We start from the raw sequence: 26871 nt of genomic DNA on the forward strand, positions 1-26871 counted from the left end.
CTCCACATTGGACTGCTTGCCTTCCATTGAACTGCTTCCCTTCCATTGAGCTGCTTCCCTTCCCAGCTGTTTCATGGGAGCAATTGCTGTGCAGGATACCCCTTTTTTACCTCCTTGCCTTTCCTGCCCTCTGTTTTGCATGTGCCAGTTGTCACCACAGCTACTGAGTTTTATCTCCAGTGCTCAATGCAGAACCATTCTGAACTGCAACTTAACACAGCTTTGGTAGGTTGGTTTCCAGGATGCTTTCAGGGAACAGAGAAAACACAAATCAAAAGCTCTTTGACCTGTGTAAACAGAAACATTTCCAACTCCACCACACATATGCAGAGTGTCAGTCCCAGTGAACACATCTCTTCCAAACACTCTGTTCCCCATGTGCTGTGTACTTCAGCTCCTCTGAGCTCTCCTTTTTCCTTCTGGATGGAGCTTTATCTGCAGCAACACTTCATCTAAGCTAAAGAGATTTCTATTTCATGTGTCAAGGCACCTCTGGAAAGCTCCAAAGCAAATACAAATGTGATTTCTATGCATTTTCCTACATTTTCCAGGGGGAACATTTGTCATACTGAAAACATTCATTCTTGGGAGCTTCTAGAGAAAGAACATACATTAAGCCAAGGACTTCTTGAAATACTTACAGGATGCAGTATTCAGATGATTGTGTGACCTTTGTTGGAGGGTGACTCCCATCCAAGTCTGCTCTGCTCAGATGTTCCTTTAGCAAGGTTTCTGAATCCTACAGGATTTTTCCACAATGGCAAGGAGAAATAATATCTGGATTCCTTGTCTAAACAACCTAATCTTCAGGCACACCTCTTGCTCTGTGGTATTTATGTGACAATCTGCTTTCTACTACGTGGATGCACGTGCTGTGAAGTTTCAAAAGGCTGGGTGTAGCTGTATGAGTACCTAGTTCCCAGTCTGTATGTAATTGCACATCCAAAGTGCACAGGAATATGCACAATGCTCCATTTCCCCCCACCCTTCCTCATATCTTTGACAATATTTCTTACTGGTTCATTTTGCTTCCTTCTGCTTTTGCAAGAAAAAAAGATAAAAAGAGAAGCATTTTGCTGCTCCAGGTTTAAATCCCAGGTCAGAAATAGGTGTTTTGAAGCAGGGGAAGCTCACAAGCAGTGTAACTAGCCTGAAGTAACTATTGCAAAGGAGGAGGTAACATTTTGATCAGTGTCTGGAGGGTTTGTTGCAGGCAAATATTAGACTATGAGTCCCACAAAGGGATGGGGGTGTAACATGATGAGCACCTTCGTGTCATGTGGATACAAGTCAGATGCAGAGCTATTCAACATTCCACCTGATGGAATGTAAAGTAGTCACTCAAACCACATCAGGGAGAGGAGGAGAAGGCCAGCAGGTTAATCTCCAGCTCCTCTCAATACATGACAGTGCTCTGTCTGATCTAACGCTTTGCTTGACAGTTACCAAGCCCCAGAGAGCAAGGCTGAGCAGTGGGATTTGTCACATCATGGGAAGGTCATCAGGAGTCTGTGGGTCGTGTGTACACAGCACCCCTGCAAGGAAACCGTCAGCACTTTGCCAAAAGCAGAAACAGCCACAACAGTGCTAGACTTTGTTACCTTGTCAACCATCAGAACACGCAGCTTTGCTCCAGTGGATTTCCATCTTTGGGCATGAGGATGTTTTTCTCTGTGCTGGGAAACCAGAATGAAAAGTGACAGAAATAAACCACGAGCAGACAAATGGGCAAAAAATGATGTGTTATTTCTGAGCATTTCAATACATCGGTTGTTTCTCTTACAAGTCTGTCACAGCCTGAACATCTGACTGTGTCTTTGGCTTGCTGTGGGACATGCAATGTGAGTTTGAACACTCCAGCACTGAAAAACAGACAGATGAGTGGTCTGAACCCAGGCTGCTTTGGTGGCTTTAGGATTTGTTTGACTTGCCCATACAGAAATGATGGGACACTAAAAAGCAAAACCAACACAGTTGGTGTTCAGGTTGCTGCTTCTCTTGGAGTGTGTGGAGCTTTCACCCAGAGGTTTCCAGGGCAAAACAGTGTCTTCAGCTGCCTCCACATCAGCTGTCAGGGGATGAAATCTGTGTGTGGAAAGGAGATGAGGCCAATGAGCAAACAAATGTATCCATGTCAAACACTGAGAAGGAATGGCATAGAGTTCATTCTTTTCCCTTGTAGATCTTTTGTTTGGTGCCAGAGATTTTCTTCATTACTCAGGACTTTGTGCAATTGAGCCTCTCATGAAATGTATGTGCAGGAACTAAAATGTTGTTCCTCCACCATAGAAGCATTGCTGGGGACATTAAGAACTGAAGATAACCCCACAATCACTCCACCTGCTCAACTACTGCTGCAGTTATGTGTTAATCTATGACGAATGGCCGAGGAGCAGCCAATTGAATTGGCTTTAATCCATATGAATTGCACATGAATCATCCTGATTGCTTTGCAAAGGAGGCTCTTGTAGGACTGACAGTGCCTGAAGGATGAGCAAAGGTCTCTGCCCTGTTTAAGAACTTAAGTAGCCAGGCAGATCAGCTATAGAATCATCACTTTCTGTACTGAGATAGTCAGGACTTACCTCTTCTACCTGTCCCATAACATCCAGAGACATCACAACCCCCTGGATAGCCAGACTGTCCAGGCTGCCCTCTGACACCAGGAAATCCTTGAGGACCAGTATTCCCAGGGTAACCCTTTGGACCTGGATTCCCCAGCACAACTTCTCCTGGTGGCCCTGAAGAAGGAGAAGCTCTGTAAGCTGTAGCACATGTATTTCAGCTGCTTCAGTGCAATACCTCTGCTGTCCTTTCTCCATCCTACAAGTTGCTTATTTTTAAGAGTATCATTTCCTCATTTTTGGTGGAAAACCTCTCCTGAATCCAGTAACTAGAAGGCTTATTCTTGATCTTAAGGGTGCCCAGCTTGGCTAAAAAACAGAGCCTGATTATAAGAACCCAAAGTGCACTTATTTGTCAATGCAGGAAATCACCTTAACCCCAGGACCCATCCCAGAGCCACTGTTTTTGTTTTGTGGGTTTACATCTCAGCTATAAAAATGTAAATGCAGAAGAATATGCTTGACCACACTTCTCTTGGTTGTGCCTGGTTTGTTACATCAGTGGCAAGCCTCCCTCTGATCCCAAGCAACAGAGATCAGGATGAAGGAGTACACCAAATCCTAACAGATTACTCAAAACCTCTTGTGCTTCACGATCTGACTTTTCAGTTTCTGTTACCTGAGCATCTGGTCCTGCATATAAAAAGGCAGCAAAATTTCAACTCCCTGGCTGTGTCTCAGGTCCTTAACATATAGCATTACCTGGGAATGGGTACCAGAGGGAAAAAGCTGCCTGGAGCAGTCTTTTCCATCTTAGCAGAGAGGAACCATCCAGGATGCTGCCAACAGTGCTGTGGTGGGAAGGTCAATCTGCCTTTTAATGGTCCTAAAGATGCTTTGAATGTGGCAGCTGGTGAGCTCTGGATGGGCCCACTGTCAGTACAAAGTCAGTACAAAGAGGTACTATTCACTTTACCTGTTCTGCCTCTGGGTCCTCGGATCCCTTCCTCACTGGCTCCAGACATCCCTTTTTCTCCTTTGGGCCCTGGGGCACCTAATTGCAGATAAGAGAGAAGTGTCCCCTCACTCCATTTTGTATTTCACCCTGAATTAAAGCATCTGCAGTGACCCCACCAGGCTCTTAGATGTTGAAGTCACAGCTCTTGGCAGCAGAGAGGAATATCCATTCCCTTTAATTCTGCCTGGGCACCTTCCCTCTTTACTAGAGTAGCGAGTCACCCATGAACAACAGGGCTCCAACTAGAATTGGTTTGTAGCCTGGTATGGGTGAAAACTGGGATTTTTCACAGAGAAATTCATAGTGCTGGTGTTGGTGCACTGGCTTGAGTGCCTCACACAGATGAGACAAACCACAAAGCTGAACTGTCTCTCTAGCCCAGGATTAGTCAGGATTCCTCTTTCCGTGTGGAATTGCTTGTGAAATCACTACATCTCAGAGCAACAGGTGCCTTCTGACTAAATACCTTGTTTTCTGCTTTTTAAGATGAAAATATTTTGATCAGCTGTGTCCTTAAGACAGCCTTTTTTCAGTGAGATCTGTCTTCTCCCATCTCCTTGCTCAACAGGCTGGAAATACCTGCAGGCTGTTACTTCCCTTTTCTCTCCAGTGACATTTTGATGGGCTCTGCAGATATCAGCTAAGACTGACTAGTGCCAAAACAAAGAGTTAACCAGAAGATCTCTAGTTACTCAGAGGTGTTAGGACTCTGCTGATGCCAGCTTTTGGTTTTATTTTGACAGACAATTACTTGAGCCACTGACAAACACTGTCTGCAAATCCAAGCGTAGAAGTATTGCCACTGTACACTCATCCGTGTGCAACAACTGATGCCACTTGCTGAGATCACATTAATCTATTGCTTTAGTCATGGGTGAGGCTTTTGTTGTTGGAACTACTGATCCAGAAACCTACTTCCATCTTCAATATTACTTTAGTTGCCTCATGCTTTCCTTCAGTGTTTTCCAGGACTCGTCGTTTCTGCCCAGAGGTGATCTGTTCCACCACCACGTGTTCATCCACGTGGCTCTTTCTTTTGCCTTTCTGTAGGGAAACCCTCCTGCCCTCTAAAATTAAACTCTCCATCCTCCAAAACCTACATATGGGAGCAAATTCTCTTTCATCTCAAAGCAGGGCTTGCACAAAGAGGGGGCTGCATCTCTCTTCTCCCTGCTCTGTGAGTTACTTAACTTGGGTTTCTCTTTCTAGAAGAGAGAAGTCCAAAAGGGAAATAGAAATGAGATAATATCATGAGATAATATCATGGATTATCTTTACAGTACTGCCTGAGGTACTAAAATGTTTAGTTAAATTGTCAAAGATATGGTCACAGATGCTTCTGTCCATACCTCTTTCTCCAGGATACCCATCTTTGCCTGGCTGTCCAGGGATGCCAGTTTCTCCTCTTTCTCCGTTGCTCCCAGGGGGACCAGGAGGACCTGGTGGTCCTGGCTCTCCTGGTTTTAACCTTTCTTCCCAAACAGGAACTGGCTTCCTTGCATGTTCATGAATGAATGAGTCAAATTTCAACACGTGAGCTGAGGAGACAAGACAGAAAATGAATGTTTCCTTGGCTGGGAGATTCAGAAACGAGGTCAAATCAAAGGATGTTGTCTAAAAAGTTACTTAAAACTCTCAGCTAGTGCTAAAAAAGCTGTCAGTCCAAACTGAGAAAGCCAGAAGCTGAAAAGGAAGATGGGCAGCTGAGTCATGACTGCTGCCTGACTTTGGGCAAACCTCTGTTTCTCTTTGTGCATCACAGCACAGGAGCTTCACCAGAAATGCCTTGTCTGAAGCAGAATCAGTAGGAGTCACTGAATAATTCCATTCAAATTAGTTTGGAGCTTTTCCATTTGAGAAATGGAAAGAACTCTTTGCAAAGTGCCAAAGGGCTTTCCAAAAAAATATCTCACAGGTCTCTACATTAATGCCACCCAATCTGACCCTGAGAGCCTGGGATGGGCCACTTGCTCTGGGTGCTGCTCAGCATGGCACAGGATGGACAAGCTTCATGCTATCCCCCCTCTGGTTTTGCTCACTTGGAGAGGCATGAACACACTGGGGAGCTGGGCTGGTTATCACAGGATCACAGAATGGGAGGGGTTGGAAGGGATCTTTAGAGTTTATCTAGTCCAATCTCCTTTCTAAAGCAGGACCACCTAGATCAGGCCACACAGGAACGTGTCCAGGTGGGTTTTGAAGCCCTCCAGAGCAGGAGCCTCCACACCCTCCCTGGGCAGCCTGGGCCAGGGCTCCCTCACTTCAACAGTCAAAGAGTTTTTCCTTATGTTTAAATGGAATTTTTTGTGTTCCAGCTTCTTCCCATCACCTCTTCTCCTGTCACTGGATACCACAGAAAAAAAGTGCTGCCCCGACCTCCTGACACCCATCATTTAGATACTTGTAAATATTAATGAGATCCCCCCTCAGTCTCCTCTTATCTAAACAGCCCCAGGTTCTGCAGCCTTTCCTCATCAGGAAGATGCTCCATTCCCCTGATCATCTTGGTGGCCCTGCACTGGCCTCTCTCCAGCAGTTCCCTGTCCCTCTGGAGCTGGGGAGCCCAGCACTGGACACAGGACTCCAGATGAGGCCTCAGCAGGGCAGAGCAGAGGGGAAGAAGAACCTCCCTTGACCTACTTCCCACACTCTTGATGACCACCCAGGATGCCATTGGCTTCTTGCCCACAAAGGCACCTTGCTGCTCATGGTTAGTTATACTCACTTTGAATCATCCTCTCACAAGCCTGGCTAACGAGCTGGTAAATTGTGGCCAAGGACTGTGGTTCCCCCTAAAGTGAAACATTTTCTTTTAATTCAAGGAATATAAAAGAAGGAAATAGTAATATCTGTGAAACCTGATCAGTGTCATAACTCCTGACAGCTTTCTGCTCATCCTTTTTGTCAGAGCTATTAATGACCATGAAATGCAGCTTTATTTATCACAAAGCTCTGAAGCCATAACATTGAAATTAGGAGACATCAATAACTGCTTTTCTCCCACACATCAAAAAGCCCAGATTGAATCTCAATAATTACCAAAGCTCGAAAAAAAAACAAAGAAGGGACAGTAAATTTCACTCTTCAACTTCATCAAAAGAGATGCCAAGTCTCTAGCACAGAGTTCTGTGATATGTAAAACATTTCACATGATCAGATGCTTGGAACCTCCTATCTGTTGCTAAATCTTTTATGAATATTGATTCTTACCATTACTCTCTTCTGAATAAACCATCCATGAGGGCTCCTTTAGAAAGTTGTAATGAAGTAGGGAAAAGTGATAAAAATGCAAAATGCTGCTTAAAAAGAAACCTTGTCTCTAGCTGTGAAAATTCATCACCAACAGCCTGTGTTCTCCCTAAACCATTTGTAAAATATGCATCTCTGGCTGGAGCACTCTGCAGATTATATAGACTTAGGGAAAAAATAAAACAGCACAACACCCAAGGGAAGGGAGAAAAGTTTCACTGCAAAAAAATGCATAGAAAATGAAAAGCTGGTGGGAATGGAAAGAGATTGTTGTTAAAAGTTGTGATACCAAGGCATTAACCTCAGACAAAAGCACCTCACCCCTGTCCAAAACCTAATGCATGTAAATCAGTCTTGGCAAAGAGACTCTTAGAAAGACACAGGGGTTGGGGTTTTTTTCCACCCAAAAGGTAGGATGAGGAAAACTTCTTCTGCCAATAAAATAACCTTCAAAGACAAGGTGAGTCTCCTGCCCTCAAAGGCACTGTGCTGAGGCACGCCAGGGCATCACCACAAATGAGTCCTCTGTTACATAATACATTAAAAAAGGACAACTCAGTGAAGCCAAGTGGTTTTGGTTTTTCCTTCTCAGCAGAGAATGGATTTTCAGTTGCCTTTTCCTCTTCATTACCACAATTGAAACTGAGGAGCTCCTGACTGCTGCAGGATTATTTCTATCCCACCAGTGCAGTCAGTGGCTTGGTTTGTGTCTGTAAAGCTTGCAAAGCAATCTTTTGAGTGTAGGATACATTGACAGTGTTGCCTAGCACCAGAAAAACTCACTTTTTCTCCTCTTTCTCCTTTTGGACCTGGCAGCCCCTGTAAGGGAAGAAAAGAAAAAATAAAAGGGAAAGAAAGAGCAGAATAGGCTTAAAAAACCAAACCAAGCAATCAATGGGGACCTGGATTGCATTAGCAGGACATGGAACTTGAGGTTTACTTCCAACACTAATCATTTCCTTGACCTCATGACAGTGACTTGAAGAACTTCAAGCTCATCTGAGTCATTTGGTCTCTTTTATTAAGCAAAAGAATATAAAGCAACAGCTAGAGCAGTGGCTCAAAGCACCATTAACAGGGATGCAGAAATTACCCAGATACCAGTTAAAAACAGATTTCCCAGCAGAGCAGGTGGTTTTAACATGTTGAGAAGAAATCACTGTGACACCTAGACCTACAAACCCAACATCAGCTACTCCAACTCAGGAATGACTCTCTTGCTTTATTGTAGAATCTCATACCAGACATTTGTTTGGATGTTGGATTTGTGTGTGTGTGTGTAGCTTTGGAATGTAAAAGGAGATGGGATTTGTTAATGCTTTATCAAGAGTTAACTAGCCCAGGCTTGGCTTATGCAGACATCTCCTTAAGGATAAGTGTGAATTAAAACTATTTAGACTCTACAGTAGAGCTGCTGTGGGAACAGCTTGCTTCTACTAATTATTTCATGTCTTGGCCTTCTTTGAGAGTCAAAAGCAGAAACTTACTGTTGGCCCAACATCACCTGGAGGCCCCTTCTCTCCACTGCTGCCTCGGGAGCCCGTCACTCCTTGGAAACCCTGCAGACATTCATCACAACACACAGATAAAACTCCAGTTATCTCCTAACTCTTCTTTTTCTGTTCAAGGCTGACGTCTCCTTACAGCTCCAGGGGCACCAGTACTTTGAGTTTAGAGGACTCTAGCATGGGTGTTGTAGCCTTGAGGTTTATATCTGTACCTCATCCAGCTGTGAGTCCAATGTTAAGAGTATTCTGTGCATGACTCATGTTCACATCATTTCCTATTACTGTCTCAATTACGGTCAAGCCAGCAAAGCTGAGTTTTGCCAACAAAGTGCAATGTGTTTTTTACCCTTTAGGCTTTAGATCCTTCATTACATATTCAGATTTAGATATAGCCTAGAGCATAGCCCTTTTCTGCAGTCTTCTAACACCACATTGTTTTCTTCTTCCTTTAAGAACTGTGTTTGCCTCTAATATTTTACAACAGTAACAGCAGCTTAGGGAGTGGAAACTGCCTACTTTGGTCATCTCCTCTTTGTGAAGTTCCTGTACCCTTTGGAGCCACAAAGGGAAGAATAAAACAATCCAAACCCAACAGTAGAAGTACTTTCTTTTATCATTTCCCAGCTATTACATTTAAGGTCAATGGAGAACAGCAACTCCTCTGATCGGTGAAAATGAAAGAAATCTTCAAGGCAGCACCAGCAGAGCTTTCAGAACCTGTTCTGAAGGTTTCTGTGTTTTCCTTGTATTTATAAAGCTGAGGTTCAGCTTTGTTGGCTCTACATCTCCCCAGGATGAGCAAGTCAAAGTTATGGGCTGAATTCAGCCTTAGCTCCCATAAATACTTCAGCACAACTACTGTGGGGTCTAAAGAAAAGGACAGCAGTGACCAGTCTCCACCTTACTTTATCCTGGACTGCTCAACTCCTTATAATTCAGCAGAGAATCAGTAACTATCAGCTCTACCACCCACCATTTAAACCAAACTTGGCTCAGTTTCCCATGTAAAATGAGATGTATCTGTTTCATAGAACTTGGAAGGGCTGTGGTGTCCTTGGATTAGCAGATGGATGTAAATCAGCTCTGTTCATTCTGCTATCCTGGGCACAACAGAGTGCAAAGACCCTTATCTATATTCTATATTGGAAATGATGTGGTGGGAAACTTCTCACACCTCCCTGCATCCAATTCCTGCTGATTTCAGTAACAAGCCCATACACCTCAAACTCAACCAACAGTTGAAAAACAACAAAATAGCAAAACAAGCATCTCCTTGCTGTGTCAAAGCTTCCCCAGAAGAAAGCAGAGTTCTTCCTCTTACACTGACAGTGGTGGGGAAAATGGGCATCTGCACAATGTGCCAGGTATTCCCTGGGATACCCTGAGAAGGGGTTTTGCCCTGAGACCTCGGGGGGACAGCTAGTCAGCAGAAACCTCAACCTCCTGCTGAGGATGAGATTTCAACATTCATCACTCCTAGTGAGTACTCACCCTTGGTCCAGGAGGTCCTGGAGGTCCAGCTGTACCTTCTAGTCCCCTCACTCCCTGCAAAGCCAAACCCAGTCACTTATTCATGAGAGGATCCAAAGACACTTAGTAAGCAGTGAAGTGGTTTTTCCATGTGCTGATTTTAACAAGAGCTTGCTAGGAACAGGTAAAACAGGCAAAAAGGGTGGCACCTGGCCAAATTTGGCCTAATCTGAGATGACCTTTCTTTTTCTTCCTCAATCCCTCTGGCTTTGTGAAAAGATCACTCACTTATGCACTGAGTGTTTTAGGAGAGATGGATGTTTCAGGACTGCTGGCAAGATCAGAGCAGAATTCTAGGCATTCATGCATGAAAGCTCAGAAGTGAGGTATTTTACCTTTGCACCTTGAAGACCATCCCTGCCTGGAGCTCCCTGCACACCAGGAATGCCCTGTAAATCAGAATGGTTGGGTAGAGTTGGCATCTGGTTATCATTGCCCTAATTCATCTTGTAAGAGCAGACATAAGAAAAGGATGGAAGAAGAAACAGAGTTACTCATTAAACACAGCAACCACTGTTACCACACTTCTATTTGCATTATATCTAGCTTCCAGATAGGTCTATCCCTCTTGCAGAGACTCAGCTTCCCTTGGGAATGTGGCAGCAGTCCAGAATGAGAGCTTCCAAGCAGACAAGAGTAACAACTCCATGGCTTTTCAGTCTTGTTTAATGAATGGGGAAAGTGGACACATTGTTGAGACAACTAGAAAGAAAAGTGTCTACCATTACCTGCATGCCAGGACTTCCAGTGTCTCCTTTCTCTCCTTTAATTCCTGGAGGTCCCTAGGATTAAAACAGAAGCACATAGATAGGTTGCAGCATCTTTCAAAGCAAAAAGCATCCAGATGTTCTGCATCCCAGGTTGCTCCTGCTCTTTGCAGTGCGACGGGGTACTTTACAGCCACAGCATGTGTGTGAGGATTCTGCCACCACAGGCGTGCACACAGCAGCCTCCACCTCCTCTCCTTGCCAAGGAATGATGAGCATTGCAGAGAAAAAATGCATGAATACTCCACTGGGCTCTTTTCATTAAAGGCACATTAGGGAGAGTGTGGACAAAAGCAGTCTTTGGCCAGAGTGACTAAATGCAGGATCTCATCAGCATGAAAGAAAGGATCATCATCTCTCTCTAATGCAGCTGTCCAGCTGTTGCTAAGGATGATGTACACATATAGAACTGACATTTTCTGAGGTTTTTTTGAGATTCCTATTTCTGAAACATGTTCTAACTGCAAAGAGCAAATGACCAAAAAAAGGCAATGGAAGAAACCACTTACCACAGGACCTTGAACTGTGATTCCTTGGGAACCTGGAGAGCCTTGTTGACCACTTGGACCCTTTGGCCCTACTTGTCCTGGTGGGCCTGGTTCACCCTAAAGCCAAAGACATGAAATCCAACATTAGGCAAGCAAGCAAGCAAAGAGTGCTTGCTTTCCACAAGGGCTGCATTGCATGACCTGGATCAGCATGAGCCATCCACATCATTTGACATAAGTCAGGCCAGTGAGGGGATCTCTAGTATCCTCAGCTGCCTTTTCCTTTTAGGTCCAATGTTTTGATGCATCTTTCATTGGAGAAGATAGCAAAGGTATAGAGAGCGCCTTGCAAAGCACAATTCACCTTCTCAAGCAATGGGTCATTCCTGTTATTCAAGGTGTCTAGAGAGCAAAGGGAAACGTTCCTCAACCTGTGGCTGAGATCTCCATCCATTCTCATTCCTTCCCCAAAATCTTTCCCTTGTAACCATGCTGCTTTCCCAGATGTTATCCCAAGAAAGGGATCAATGTGCTGGTCTGGCTCTGTCTTGTGTTGCACTGAACACTTGCACCAGGGCTTGCTCTAGTCTCTAGGGTCTGGGGATTCAGACCCAGGCATTCCTTATGCTCACCTCTAGAGCTGCTCCTGAAGATTTTGTGTACTTCTTGCTCTGCTTTGCTCCCCATGCTGCTCTGCCCTAGAGCAGAACCAATCTGTCTGGTTTGGAGGCTTGGCAGCCAGCACAAGCACAGCACAAAGACTGACCATTTCCCAGCAAGGCTGCTTTCAGAGAACACTGCTGATCACATACATTGCACCAATTCAGTGCAATCAGGCTCATCATCTCAATTTCCAAAGCCCAGCTAAGAATTTAATTACTAATAAGTGATTCCCATCCTCCTGCATGTGTCAGTCCTTAAGGCTCTTGTCTGGGCACTGCTTGGTGCAATGAGACAGTCCCCAGCCCAAGCTCAGGCCAGGAATGAACACATCCAGCTGCACTCATGGAGCTGTCTGCACTCCTGCACCATCCTTGGGACACAAAGCAAACAAAACAGAGGTAATGCTGAGCATCAGGACTCACCTTGGGTCCTGGCTCCCCTTGCTCCCCTTGAGGTCCTCTCCTCCCAGGGCTGCCCTGCCAGAAGGACACAAAGCTTCTGTTATGAATATCATCATCTTTAGTGCAGTCTAACCAGGAGTTCAGGGAACAGAAATTGGTGCACTTTGCAGTTCACAGTAAAAAAAGGATGTTTCCTGACCCAGAGAGTTTGCAGCAAATAGAGACAAGACCAACATGAATCAACTCATCCAACAAATGTAGAAAAGAGGAGTAGAGAGGAACAGCACAGCCCCTCTGTGACAGGCAGAGGCTACTCACTCCCAGCACAGAGAGAGGAACTGTCAACCCATTCAACCTCTTCCTTCCAGTTCCCCAGTGAATCCATGCTGAGACCATATGAACATGGAAACACACTTGAGGAGAAAAAGATGACTCCCAGAATCCCAGAATGGTGGGGGTTGGAAAGGACCCTGCAGAGCTGCTCCAGCCCAGCCCCTGCTGCAGCAGGTTCCCCTGACTCAGGGGGCACAGGAACGTGTCCAGGTGGGTTTGGAAACCTCCTGAGAAGGAGCCTCCACACCCTCCCTGGGCAGCCTGGGCCAGGGCTCCCTCACCTCAGCACCAAAGGACTTTCTCCTCATGTACCAGGGGCACTGCCTGTGTTTCAGCCTGTGCCTGTTACCCCTTGTCCTGGCACTGGGCACTGCAGAAAACAGACTGGCCCCATCCTCTCAACACCAGCCCTTTAGGTATTTTTAAGCATTGTTAAGGTCCCTCCTAAGCCTTCTTTTCCCCAGGTCCAAGTCTCCAAGCTTTTCCTCTTAAGAAACATGTTCCAGTCCCACCTAAGAGATGCTCACATCTACAGTCCTTTGGGATTCTGTTAGTTTTTATAACACCCTCCTGAGAGAACAGACACATTCTGAGATCAGGGACAGCAACCAGCTCTGGGAACAGCTGACTTATTTCAGAAGTCAGTTGGACCTGGTCAAAAACATTCATTAGAGACAGTGATAAACACAAGGTGGGACACAGTCCTGCTGAATGAAGTTTTAAAAATAGCAAGGAGTGCTCTTGTAACAGCAGCAAATTACCCAGGGTTTAGTGGTGTGAGGATAAGGTTATGTGTCAAAGCCATATTTTCTCTAATGCTTAAAAGAGTTGTACTGTGGAGATGCTTAAACCACAGGGCAATGCAACCTGGTAATTATGCACTTAGGATATTGAAGCAAACTGTGATAGTGGGACTTGCTGTGTAATTAAACTTCCACCAGAATGAGCATGTAATTGCCCTGCAATGAGCCTCTGTTCCTTGCAAAGTGTGGAGCTGCATTCACAGTTCAACCACAGCCATGCAAGAGGTGAACTGAAACCTTTTCGCTTCAGAGAGGAGGACAATGGGTTTCTAATGGTTATTTTCCAGGAGAAAAGCACTTGGAATGGCTGTAATAGGGTGCTCTGGACAAGTTGTACAAATAAAATGGGGTTTTTTACCCCAAACTTCCAAAAAGCAAGCTTTTGGTAAGTGCTTCCTAGTGTTAAACTGAAATACCTTCTCCTGTAGTTTAAATCCATGCTGTCTCTCCTGCATCTACAATGGATAGGGCAAATTGCTACATTTGCCCCTAATTGCTAAGCATGTTAAACACTTAATGACTGTTAGCACCTCCCCCTCATTGCCTTCAGGATTTTCTTTCAGGTCACATTCACTGTAAAGAGAGAGAGGATTGCAAAGTCTCCCCTTTCTCTTTACACTGCCCACCACACAGACACTTGTAAGGCTCTTAACACAGAAATCAGATAGGAGGCTTTTGTGGGGGTTTCTTTTTCATTTACAAAGAGTTTCAGAGCCTCCAGTCCATGAAATCTCTGCAGGCACCCAGGGTGATCCATTCCCCTCTCTTAAGAGGATTAACGTGGCACCAAGAACTGCTCAGTTTGTTCCCAGCTGCAGCTGTTGCTTTGCCAACTCACCACCTCCCCATTCCATCAGCATCTGAAGGGCATCTCTCAGCCTTGCCCTGGCATGGGGAGATCATCAAAGCTCCCTGAGATAGGACAAGTGAAACAGCCTCAAGATGTACTAGGAGAGGCTTAGCTGGGATGTTAGGGGACATTCCTACACTGAAAGGGTTATCAGACATTGAAACAGGCTGCCCAAGGGAATTTACTGAGTCACCATCCCTGGAGTTATTTAAGAGATGTATAAACATGATGCCTGGGGACATGGCTGAGTGGTGGACTTGGGAGCTTTGGGTTAATGGTTGAGCTCAATGGTCTTAAGGGTCTTTCCCAACCTAAATGATTCTATGATTCTGAAATCTCATGGATCCCCAGGAGTGTTATCCTCATGCCTGGTATGCCCAGACAACATGAAGCAACTGCAGTTGGTGTAATATCTTGCATGGAAGGGTGAACTTACAGGGGGGCCTGGAGGTCCTGGCAAGCCTGGGCGGCCAGAAGTACAGGAGCAGGCAGGAGCTAAAGTAGGGCAGGTCTCCTCATCCCTCTGAAACAAAAGCAAGCCAAAGTGGCATGAGCAGCTGTGTGGCAAGAGCAGCGTGGATCACAGACAACACTTTCAGTGCTTCAAAATCCAGTCTTTCTATTGGAGAAAAGCAGAACTTTACTCCACTGAGAGATTTTTTGTGAGCAATTGGGTGCTTTATCTCTCAGTTAAATAACAAATCACCCTGCCTGAAGTGTGCATAACATACTGTAAGAGAATTTTCTCCTTTATACACCCCACAAAGCAACTTTTTGTATCGAGAAGGAAACTTGAAAGTAAAAGCAGGGTGATGTTGCGACTCAGGGTTCAAGGGGCAGCAAAGCTGTTGGACTGTCAGGGCTGCTGTCACAGACGAGGTCGTGACAGGAGGGATATACACTGCACTGGGATGTGGAGTGTTCTTTCCTTTGAAGCTAACACAGTTTTGTTCACTTCACCAAGAAAAACACAGGTGCTGTTCCCAAGACAAGACAAAAAAACCAAAAGGTTCCCCTCTTGAGTTCATCAAAACCATTTGCAGAGTCATTCCAGTGTCATGGACTTGTTCCAACATCCCTAGCTTCATATCAATTAGCAGAGAGGTATCTATTGTCTTACCAGTGCAGGGAGATCACAGCATCTGTCTTCCTCTGCCCCTGTGCTGCTGCACATGATCTGCAAAGACTGTAGCTGGAACTGGGGAAAAAAAGAGAGTTTGACAAGGAAGTAGCATTGGCACACACAGCCCATCACCAAATCTCATGACATTCACGTGCTAAAACTAACTCTCAGTGCTGCTTTGATGGGATTCTTCCATGTGGTCTCAACTGTAATTATGGCCCCAAAAAGCCACAGCATGAAAAGTACCACTGGCCCCTGAGGGGGTGACAAGCCCTTGGGTCTCTGTGTCTTCCTAAGCAAGTCAACAACTAGGTTCACATCAGCAAAAGCCAGGTCTCCAAGTCACTTGCAATCCTGCAACAACAGGCAGGTTCTCAAGCAATTGGGCTTCAGCATCACCTGAATGTGAAAGCAAACTTTGCCTTGCTCCCCACAGGGGCATGGAGACAGGAGTAAATGTGGCAGCAGCAGTTTCCAGGACAGATGTGATCCCCTCTCCTCCTCTTCCTCTCTCACTACATCCCTCCCAACTGCCACACCTCCCCATTCTGACCAAGTAAGGAGCACACACTGCACAAAGCCAAACCAAAACCACGAGGCAGAGGGGTTTTTCTTTCCTTGACACTGTTTCTCATCTGATTTTTCCTTCCACTCCATGCATTTAGCAAGGAGCAAGCTGCATGGCCCAGGCAGCGTGACAGGCAGCATGCACATACAGATGAGTCCCATAGATCAAGTGTAATTTTAAGATATCTTAAATTAAATTAGGCTCCCCTATCACCAGTAATGAGACACTCTTGTCTTATCAAGGGCAGCAGAGCCGTGGCAGACGTGAGACTGTACTGGGCTTCAAAGCCAATGGGAGTAAGGACAGCACGAAGCTGTTCATTACTGAGGCTTGTCTAGCTAAGCTGCTAGCAGGGAGAATTTGGGAGAGACAAGGAAAGCACAGATTCCTGCCTTGTTGGCCACAGGCTTGTGATGAAATTGCCACAGAATTTGTTTAGGAAATAAGTAAGCACTGCTTGAACACCACTGACACCTGGTTAACTAAGCAACTGGCCTCAGACCTCACAGGCAATCCCAGTGTCCACTTTTCTTCGTGCTATCTCCCAGACCTCTGCTTCTCTCTTTGCAGATGGGGCATGGGGGACAAACTATTTTTGAGGTGCTGCTTTGAGGCAAGGGAAGTTGTAAATCAATTGTTGAGCTCTTTATCCCTGGACTTGCAAAGCTACGAGCAGAGCCAAGGAGTAAAATCTACACATAACCTGTGACTTTCTGCAGTCCCACGAGTGCATTGTGAGTGATGAACTTGCCCTTTACTCTGCATATAGAACCATAGAATTGTTTTGGTTGGAAAAGACCTTTAATATTATTGAGTCCACCCCCTGCCCAGCCCAGCACTAACCCCTGGCCCTCAGCACCTCAGCTCCATGGCCTTGGGATCCCTGCAGGGCTGGGCACTCCCCCAGCTCCCTGGGCAGCCTGGCACAGGGTCTGACAACCCTCTCAGGGAAAAAGCTCTTCCTCAGCTCCAATCTAAACCTCTCTTGGGGCAATTTGAGGCTGTTTCCTCTTGTCCTATCACTTGTAGCTTGGGAGAAGAAACCCACCTCCATCTCACTGCAGCCTCCTGTCAGGGAGTGTCAGAGTGCTCCTGTCTCTCCTCAGCCTCCTCTTCTCCAGGCTGAACATTCCCATTCCCTCAGTCCCTCCCCATCAGACTGATGCTCCAGATCTTTCCCCAGCTCCACTGATCATCTCTGTACCAGCCTATTTAACACTGCTGTTTTGTGGTATGGCAGCAGACTGCCAGGCAATGGCATACATGGTGTTTTTGCCCTTGGGACCATGCACTGGGCTGTCACTGGGCATCACACCAAGCCCATACTCCCCTCGGTTCTTCCCTCTTGCATGGAGCAGGCTCTGCAGGGCTGCACAACGCAGTAAGGACAGACCCAGAGCCTGGCACCAACTGATTGGGTTGGGTTGTGGGTTTTTATCAAGTAGCAGCTGACAAAATGCCTCTGTACTGATTTTTTGCCTGTCATTTGCATGCAGATAGACAAGCCCAAACACACTGGAGACTGAAGCAGATTCAGCTTTCAGCCACTAGCATTTCCCAGCATCACTCTGTGGGGGCTGATAGACACAACCTTCCCTTGCAGAAGCAATTCCCATGTCCTTCAGCACCTCAGTGCAGGATCTGTGCTTTCCCAGCCCTCAGACTACATAACCAACTGAAGGCACCTCCAGTACATGCTGCTGCTGCTGCCTCTGATTGCAGCTCTCAAAAAGAGGTAGGAAGTGAAGGGGAGAAACACCGTGCCAGAAAAGCTCATTAAAACCACAGAGATCAGCAGGATCAGGCCAGGGTCACACGTCACAGCAGCATTTGGAGGCATTCAGAGCGAGAATGATACAAGAGGACACTCCCCTCCATCTGCCTACCCCAGCCAGCTCCACATTTCAGCCCCTCTGCTCTCTGGCAGCACGTGGCAGCCGGGCACTCACCGCTGCAGACCCGCTCCTGGGCCCTCTGCTCCTTGTCACTTTTCCCAGCATGATGAAGCCAGCGGTGGAGATGCTCCCGAGGGTGTTGATGGGCTTCTCAGCTATTTTCTTACAGTCCAGATAGAGTTTAACCTTGAAGTGGCTCACGGCCACATGCACCTGGGCAGCAGGTGGAAAGAGGCTGGTTGGAGCTCCACGACGAGATGAGGGAGTCTCTTACAGACTTATTGCCTGCTGCCCAATTCCCAGACTGCTGCTCTTACTGGTGGTGTGTTTCTAATGAGCAAATGGATCAAGGGAGCTCAGCAATAAGTTTCAAGATGTGCCATGTCTGCTGTGCAACACTGCACTGTTCCCTGATATTCTCTCACCTCTTAAGAGAAGCCTTTCTGGAGTTGTAACCTTGAATCTTTCAGTTTTCAGAGCTAGCTCAATAGTAAAAATGCTTACAGTTACCAACAGAAAGTGCTCAGTGCTCATTTGGGTGGAATACCTTTGCTCTGAGGACTCAGATGGCCAAAAAGTACCGTCATGACTGATAAAATGGCTTCTAGATTCATTCCTTCCTTCCCTCCCTCCTTCCCTTCCTTCCTTCCTCCTTCCCTCCCCTCTCTTCCTTCCCTTCCTTCCTTCCTCCTTCCCTTCCCTCTCTTCCTTCCCTTCCTTCCTCCTTCCCTTCCCTCTCTCCCTTCCTTCCTTCTTCCCTTCCTTCCTTCTCTCCTTCCTCCCCTCTCTTCTTTTCTTCCTCCTCCCTTCCCCTCTCTTCCTTCCCTCCCCTCCCTTCCTTCCCTCCCTCCTTCCCTTCCTTCCCCTTCCTTCCCCCTTCCCTTCCCTTCCCTTCCCTTCCCTTCCCTTCCCTTCCCTTCCCTTCCCTTCCCTTCCCTTCCTTCCTCCTCCCTTCCCCTCTCTTCTTTCCCTCCCTTCCTCCTTTGCTTCCCTCTCTCCCTTTTCTTCCTTCCCTCCCCTCCCTTCCTTCCTTCCCTCTTTCCCTTCCTTCCTTCTCTCCTCCCTCCCCTCTCTTCCTTCCCTTCTTCCCTCCCTCCTCCCCTCCCCTCTCTTCTTTCCCTTCCTTCCTCTCTCCCTCCCTCCCCTCTCTTCCTTCCCTTCTTCCCTCCCTTCTCTCCATGGTCACTCCAACTTCAAAAACCTTTTTAACACACTATTTTTCCTTTTTGCCCTTGTTATTACAACCTCAGCCCCCCTCAGCTTGGGAGCTTTTAGTGGGGAAGGGAAGCAATCAATATGTGGAAAAGCCATCTTTCGAACACGGGATGAACCTGAATCCCTTACAATTACAGCCATCAGCACATCAAAGACGTTTGCCAGTTCCCTGGCAGATCAGATGCAAAGCACGTGCACAATCACTCCTCACTTTGAACAGCACACATTGATGGCATAATACTGCCAGACCGGAGTGAGATCCTGAGCCACATCTCTCCCTCTCTTGATAAGGACCTTATGAAAGCTCCCATAGAATATCCTCTTCACTTCCTGCTGGTCAAAGGAGACCTCCTGGAAATCAGCCTTGTAGTCATGGTTGAAATAGGTCAAGGATTTCTTACTGGCTACAGGGAAAACAGGAGAAACAGCAGCTTAGGATGAAAATAGAAATGGATTTCACCCACATGTGAACAATGGCAAATAAATGGTAAGAGGCTTGGTGTGTTATAATGAAATCCTTTTAAGCAATGGACAAGAAAATGAGTGTGTAAACATAGAGAATATGTTACAAGTAGAATAAGAATGACAACATGGTGCTTAACTGGTTAAAATGCAAAGCTGGGAGCAATAGCAAGGCTTCCCAAAAAACCACTGCTGCATAACACAACCATTGAGGCTTCCCAAATGAGGTCAATGTATGGAAATGCATTGAATGCATGTGAATGTGCTCAACAAGAAAGCTTACGGTCAAGGTTAACACCCAGGAGGGGCTGGAAGTCCTCATCTGTGATTTGCCACACAGCAAAGGGCTCCTTGGGGGTGTCGGGCAGGAGGCGCAGGAGGATGCTGATGGTGTGCTCAGGTGGGATGGTGAAGAGATGGACGTCACTGGAAGGAGACAAGCCAAGCATCAGGGGCTTCAAGCAGCGAGAGGCAGCAGGGAGAATCCTACAGACAGGGCTCATCCATCGTGTTTCTTGGGGGAGGTGGCAGGGAAAAGCTTTACCCCTGGGAGCTCAACATGATACACCAAGAGAGAGCCTGGTCCCTGTTCTGTGCATCCCTCTCAGGCTGTTGGAGCCTGGGTTGAGTGATGGGCTTTCGGTTCGTGCTGGGGGGGATACCCAGGGGAAGCAGTTGGTGTCAGTCCATCACTGCCAGAGCTGCCTCAGGGAATGTCAAGACACAGCTAGTGCAACCTTCATGCTTTTCAAAACAGAGATCAGCAGTAGCTTAAAAAGCATCCCCACCAAGCTCCAAAACACCTCCCCCAGGTCTCCTCTTGAAGGAGGAGGAATAGCCACCACGTATCATGGGGTAAATCTTTAAGCCTTGGCAGAAATCAGTATAAGAAGTGCTCTTCAGGGATAAGCATAGACCCCACAGTAAGTCCCCTCTGGGTCCCCATGACCCAGCTGCATCATTTGGGGTCAGTGGTGGAAGTCATGAAGGTGCAGGGATGCCTGTCAGCACAGGGATGCCTGTCAGCACAGCCCAGCTCCCTCTGCAGCTGCTGCCAAACCTGTCAGAGCACACTGAGAGGATGCAAGGCAACGGGGAAGGTCGAATTGGTTATGCCTGAAATACATCTGTAATCTGAAGCAGGACACATTTGCATGGGCATATATACACAACTCATCAAGCATCTTTTCAGGACTGATTCATAAGTAATGTCAGGTTCTTGTTCCTGCTTCTGAAGGAGCAGTGTCCTTGAAGGGCTTGTGTGCCAGTTGAATAACGAGAAAGGATTTGCCCATAATTTTCTGAGTATTTAAACCAAAGAGTTCTCTGAATCTCCCCCATTCTGTTTACTCTAAGAAGCTTGGGTTCTTTAACTAAGATTAAACTGAGCCAGTGCCTCAGTAATTAGGCTTTAAACAAAGCAGCAGGGAATGTCAGGAGTCACATCATTCCTCATTCATAGTAGTAAAAAATGAGTGAGGTCATGGGAGTCTCCTGGCCCATGTGGGACCCTGTGGAGGAGCCTCACACACAAGGAAACAGGGTCAAGTCACAAAGCAGAGGCAGTGGTTATTCCCTCTCATCAATAAGGACCAAGCTGCAGAGAGCAGCTCTGAGGCAAAACCTTTCTAAAGCAAAGATCTGTCTCCAAACCAGATGATCTCCAAACCAGAGATGCTGAGAGATGGATTTGAAGATGAAAATGTGACCTCAGACTGCCATCACTGAAGTGCACGTGGCTGTGGACAGAACACACACAGAATATTGCACTGTCCATCCATGGCATGACCCTTCTGTCCATCACAGCAACCAAAGCTGCTGAACAAAGGGATTTAGGGAAAGGGAAAAAACCTCCCTGGGGAAAAAGTGTGGCTGCACAAAATAAATTGCAATGAACATCTCCCCTTAACTTCTGTGTGACCTACTCCACATCCATCTTGAGGAAAGTCAGGGGTTAATTTCTGGCTCTATTAAGGAATCCTGTGGGATTCTTCCCAGCCCACCTCTGCTTGGCATTAGCTCAGCATCTCTGGCATTTCCAAGCTGCCAGTGGGGCTGCATCATTCAGCCACAACGCAGTGATCTTCCTTGGCTGTGAGCATGGCTACATGTGTATGCCTGAGTGATGGTGAAGGTGACACTGGCCACAGCTCTGCTCCCACCTGGTCCTCTGGGTGAGTTGAGTGTCTCTGAAGAGGGTGAAGGTGCGGGAACCGCTGAATACAAACGGCTCCATGGCGACGCCTTTAATAGAGGCATATTCCTTCTCCACTAAGCCAAAAGCTTCCATCATATCAAATCCTGCAACAGACACACAGAAAAAGAAGCCATTAGAAAAGAGTGCAAAAGAAGAGTTGTTGAAGAGCAGCTAGAATCAGCCTTTAGCTAGCACAGAGGACACCATAGCAACACTGACACCAACAAGGCTGTGCAGGCTCACTGGAAAGCTGGAGCCTACTCCACATGTGGCAGCCAAGGAAAATAGATTGTGTCTGAACCCTCTGTACACATTTGCTGTAATCTCCTCCTCTAGAAGGGTAGACTAACGCTGGAGAGTTTCACAGTTGTGTTTGCAAATCTTCAGAACAAAAGAAAACCAAAATGAGAAAGAAGTTGCTCCAACAATTTCTCCTTTTTGACCAGAACCACAAGTATTCTCCTCAAAAGACACAGAATCAGTCCAGTAATTGCTGACAGGGAGGTAATTACTCCTGATCTGAAATGCCTTAAATGGAAGGGTGAGAAAATTAGGAAAGCACTTTAAAACATGAGCCTTTGCATTTGTCTGCTTTCACAAGACACCCAGGGCTCACCTGCCTCCTGCAGAGGTTCTGCCCTGACAGCTCTGACATCACCTCCCTGGCTCGTGCTGCTTCATCTCACCCTCCCAGCTCATCACTTCAGCTGAGAGGCATTTTCTCATTTCAGTTTTCTGCTCAGTAAGACAAGATCTTGCAGTAGGGATTCTTTTTCCTTTTAGTTTTTTGCTCCCCCAGTTTATCAGGCTTTGCAGCAGGCTGGGGTGAGGGAGATAGCAGCTTCTTTAGCAAATGGAAAGGCTACAACTTCATTACAACGTGGTGCTTTCAGTCTGGATTGCCTCAGCCCTTTGCCATTCACAATCTTCTGCAGCTTCTTTTGCCTGGGGACTGGTCCAGGGTGGGTTTGCTTTCTCTTTTTTTGCATTTTCCAACAGTACTATGGAGGTTGCCAAAAGAAATGATCTACCTGAGAGCCATTTATCTCTGTTATGGAGCCTCTGGCACTGGTTCTTCCTTTAAAACATGCAGGATTTAAGTGTCAAGACTGAAGATAAGGCTTGAGTTACCAATATAAACCTACTATCATATTGTGAATCTGCCATGGAATAGTTTCAGTGAGCTGCCGAGGAAATGGGCTACTCCTGTTTGTCAAGGAGGAGGAGAAAAAGAGGTCAACATTTATTGTGGCTTTGGCTTCTGCATCCATAGACAGGGCAACAGCACCAGGAGCCTTCCATGCAGGAATGCTCATCTCCATGAGCTGACAGAGTCAGAGGTGGGAGCTGAGCAAAGATGAAGTGTCTCAGCCCTGGGGTAACAGTGGAGCTGAGAACTGAAGGCAGATTCTCAGTCTCATCCACATCACAAAGGGAAGGTGATTTTACTTTATCAGCAGGACTAATTGCTTTCTAAGTAACAAATGCACACAGCAATCCCAACAACATGAACAGGGGTTACAGCACAGACAGGAGAAACGGGAACTTGCTCCCCTACAAGCAGCCTGACTGCAGAGAGCTCTCTGGGCACCTACACCTCCTCTAGAGGATTCTACAGGTGATGCTGGTGACAGGCTGAGAGTGTTTCTTAAGGAATGTGTATGAATTAAGAATCTAAATCCTCTTGAAGTTCAACAGCCTTTTGGAGCATTATCTCCCTGAAGGCCAATGACAATCCCAGCATTCAGCACCAACAGCCAGGAGCAGGAGCTGCTGGAACAGCAGGGACATACCAACTCAGTCAGTGCAGAATATACTTCTACCAGATGGAGATTTGCCTGTTTCAGTTCTCAGACTTGTCTCCCTCAAGAGAGGGAAACCACTTCCCCTTACAGAACCCCAGAGTGAAGAGGGTGAGAAGGGTCTTCCAGTGCTCATCCAGCCCAACCCTCTGCTAAAGCAGCTTCCCCTCAGTCAGGTTCACCACTGGGGCTTGACATGCTACTGTACCTCGTAGGGAGCCTTGGGTAGAGCTGATGGTGGGGCAGACTGTGAAAAGAAAATGAAAAGGGAAAACTGTTAGGGGAAAAAAACAAGACAATAGGGGATTATGGAAGCCAAGTGAACACAGTTCCTCTAGGCAGAGCAGTGGGAAAATACAGCAAAACTGTATTCTGCAGGTTAATTCAGAGCTTGGACTTTGATCTTATATATATGAGGAGGCAGAGTTTGTGTTTCTGCAGACATAAAGGCTGTTACTTGGCTTGCCCATCACAAAAACAGGACTACTGTCTGTCATCATCAAACATCTCCATGATCACTTCCTTCTGACTATCTCAACTTACAATATGAAATACAAGAGAGCTTAATGTCCTGCAAGTTTCTCTTTAAACAGAGACATGAAACCACCTGACCCTTTTAAACAGAGCTCCTCCTGACCCTTTTAAACAGTGCTTTGACTGCAACATGCACCTTAATGGTGTCAGAAAATAAGGGTAGCTGCAGTTGCAAACGTTGTACCTGAATCTCAAACCACACACAGCAAAGAAATGTGTATCTCAACTGGAGATTTTGGCTGTTGAACTCTTCAGGGAAGCACAAGGAGTTCTGGCAAAGTTTTGCAGCTTGCCTTTCAGAAATTCCCTTGATGAACCTTCTGATCTGCCACAGGACAGAAAGCAAAAGCAAAGGAGAAAAGGCTGGAAGGAGAAGCTGGAAGGTGAGGCACCGTGGTGGTGAGCACTCTCTGTTTAAGGCTCAGGTAAGGGGCTGTTTTAGGAAATAGCAGAAGAATCTTCACTTCAATTATCTGCTGCCATGTAAATCTCAGGCCATGGGTGCCAGATGGAGCTGGGACAAAGGGAATGCTTGATGCAAAATGAGAAATGTCTCTGAAAATCAAGGACACTGGAAGAGATGGGTGATTTCATAAATGGTTTTCTAGGTCATGAGTGTAATAGAATCCAGCAGCTTGTTATTCTGAGGCTTTGTTATAGCCTTGCTATTGCTATTCTTGCACCAGGGCTGTTTCATACCTCATCAGAAGGGCAGGGCTTCCAATTTTCCATACCTAACTTCTATATGTGTTAGAAAAACTGAAGGGCACTTGAGAGTCCTAAATATACAAGGCTTTCAATGCTATTCTTCATGATCAGGACATACATCAAAGAAAGGGCACCCAAAACTGTGACTTTGATGGTCAAGGGGAAGGGGAAGGGGAAGGGAAGGGAAAGGAAAGGAAAGGAAAGGAAAGGAAAGGAAAGGAAAGGAAAGGAAAGGAAAGGAAAGGAAAGGAAAGGAAAGGAAAGGAAAGGAAAGGAAAGGAAATTCCTCTCAAACTCTTAGAAAGAGGCTGTAAACTTGTCAATTTGCCAGATATCTGACATTCTTGCTTGGGAATCAGGGAGCTCCTCCTGACCCTTGCCCAGACCCCTCTTGCTGACATCCCTGGCAACCCTCTCTCCTTCTGAAGCTGGAGTCACTTGAGTTGCTCATAGCTCTTTGATTTGGCAGTGTTCAGCTTAGAGGATGCATATCAGAGTCAGGGTGAGGATCCCTGACACTGCCAGTTTGCAATTCTACTTTGAAGCTTTTTTTTCCCCTCCACTTCCCAGCCTCAGGTTCCTGCTGTCTTGTTGTTCTCTTTGGTTGTTGTTTTTCTCCCCAAGTCCCAGCCAAATGCAGTTATTCACTGTACAATAAAGACCCAGCCCTGCAGTTTCAGATCATTGCTCTCATAGTTTGGTTACATATCAACATTGGAGTCTCTTGCTGCACATCCCACTGTTTTCTCAGCTTTATTACATATCATCTCCTCTTCTTCCAAAGCAAAGAAGGGACTTTATCAAACACACAGAGTGTCATATTTCTTCTATTGCCTTCTCAGCCATCATGACCAAGCAGCTGTATTAAATCCTACAAGGTGACTCATCAGCCTTATGGGAAGGTTGTTTTCTGGTTGCAAGTTCACAGGACATTTCCAACGTGGTCTAAACACCTCTAGATTTCCTCAATAAGCCACTTGAAAATGCAGTCTGATACATTCCTTGTTGGTTACATCACTTCACTCTTCCTTTGGGGCTTCCCTCAAGGCATTTTGAATCTGAAGTGTTGTTTAGAATCATTTCAGACAGACAGGAAAAGGCATTTTGGCCTTTTATTGCTTTTATTACTGCCACAATATCTGTGTCCTAATATTTGCTTCCTAACAACTTTTTATGATCCAATTAATTCAAGGTTTTCTCACTAATCCATTTCATAGTTTGCTTTGTATCAGCTATGAGAACATATGCTCATTAAATTTAATAAGGGATTTTACAGGGAACTTCAGTTTTAAATGTCATCCTTCCCTTCGCTCTGTTTTAGTCAAGTTGTGCAGAAATCCTGTACAAATACTATCAGCCCCTTTACCAAGTGAATCTGAGTTTAAGAAGTGATGTGGTTTCTGGCTGTCCTTGGGCAGTCCCCAGAGGTATCTGTCAAGAACTGACATGCCCACTCCTGCTTTCCCTGCAGAGCCCACACTGTGTGATTTGTTACTCAAATAAAAAGCCCCAGAAGAAAGCAAGAGTTTACAGGAGGTGATTTACCCTCTGCTTTGGATGGAATGAATCCTCTTATGGAAGGGAATTTAGACAACACAGGAGCTGGAAGAGAAAGCAATGCACACATGAGCTCTGTTATTCAGGGTACTGATGCATAGCTCAGAACCCAGATGGTCACCAGCCCTTCCCAGCCATCCTGACATTGCAAACAATGCATGGGAGGAGTGCAGAAGCTGAGGGAGCCCTCTTTGAGGCTGAGCAAAACCCCAACCTTGGCCACAGCCCAGTGAAAGCACAGACATTGCTGCCCCAGTGTGTTGCCTCCGGGCTGATGGCTGGAGGGTTGTGAAGAACAGGCAGGTGCTGACTGATGCACTCACCCGTCCTGCCCGTGGTGGCTGTGCTCTCGCTCTCTCCTGTGTAGTGGATGGCAGACAGGGTCACCTTGTAGGCTCGATCAGGCAGCAGAGGCTGCAGGGTCACACTGCTGCTTTTGCCAGGTGCCATGATCTACAAGGGGTAGAAAGAGAGCCCAGAATTTGGGCAGGCTTCATCTTACAGCTCTTACTCCTCAGAGGCATGTGGAGGGGCTCTAGGAGAAAGTTCTGGAACAGTTTACTTCGGGTAACAGTGAAAGCAAGCCCAGGGAGTCTGGCTCTGCACTGCCATCAGACTGGCCATGTCCAAGAGTAT

At 46.3% G+C, this 26871-nt stretch overlaps 1 protein-coding gene across 1 annotated transcript in view; it reads right to left on the bottom strand.

Annotated features, from left to right (window-relative positions):
* Positions 1–1482: 1482 nt before the first annotated feature.
* COL20A1 (collagen type XX alpha 1 chain) overlaps positions 1483–26871 on the bottom strand; it is a 45063-nt gene continuing 19674 nt past the window's right edge. The window contains exons 19-39 of the mRNA XM_062009448.1: positions 26559–26688; positions 26224–26280; positions 23645–23683; positions 21600–21738; positions 19721–19863; positions 19270–19379; positions 17815–17973; positions 15295–15372; positions 14611–14697; positions 12210–12263; positions 11146–11241; positions 10598–10651; positions 10205–10258; positions 9831–9884; positions 8319–8390; positions 7615–7650; positions 6308–6374; positions 4932–5120; positions 3541–3618; positions 2586–2741; positions 1483–1535 (exon numbers count right to left, since the gene is read on the bottom strand). Of these exons, the coding sequence (XP_061865432.1) occupies positions 1483–1535; positions 2586–2741; positions 3541–3618; positions 4932–5120; positions 6308–6374; positions 7615–7650; positions 8319–8390; positions 9831–9884; positions 10205–10258; positions 10598–10651; positions 11146–11241; positions 12210–12263; positions 14611–14697; positions 15295–15372; positions 17815–17973; positions 19270–19379; positions 19721–19863; positions 21600–21738; positions 23645–23683; positions 26224–26280; positions 26559–26688 (1905 nt within the window). The remainder of the gene's footprint in view (positions 1536–2585; positions 2742–3540; positions 3619–4931; positions 5121–6307; positions 6375–7614; positions 7651–8318; positions 8391–9830; positions 9885–10204; positions 10259–10597; positions 10652–11145; positions 11242–12209; positions 12264–14610; positions 14698–15294; positions 15373–17814; positions 17974–19269; positions 19380–19720; positions 19864–21599; positions 21739–23644; positions 23684–26223; positions 26281–26558; positions 26689–26871) is intronic.

This window comes from Colius striatus, chromosome 16 (genome assembly GCF_028858725.1).
Source record: "Colius striatus isolate bColStr4 chromosome 16, bColStr4.1.hap1, whole genome shotgun sequence".
NCBI lineage: Eukaryota > Metazoa > Chordata > Aves > Coliiformes > Coliidae > Colius > Colius striatus.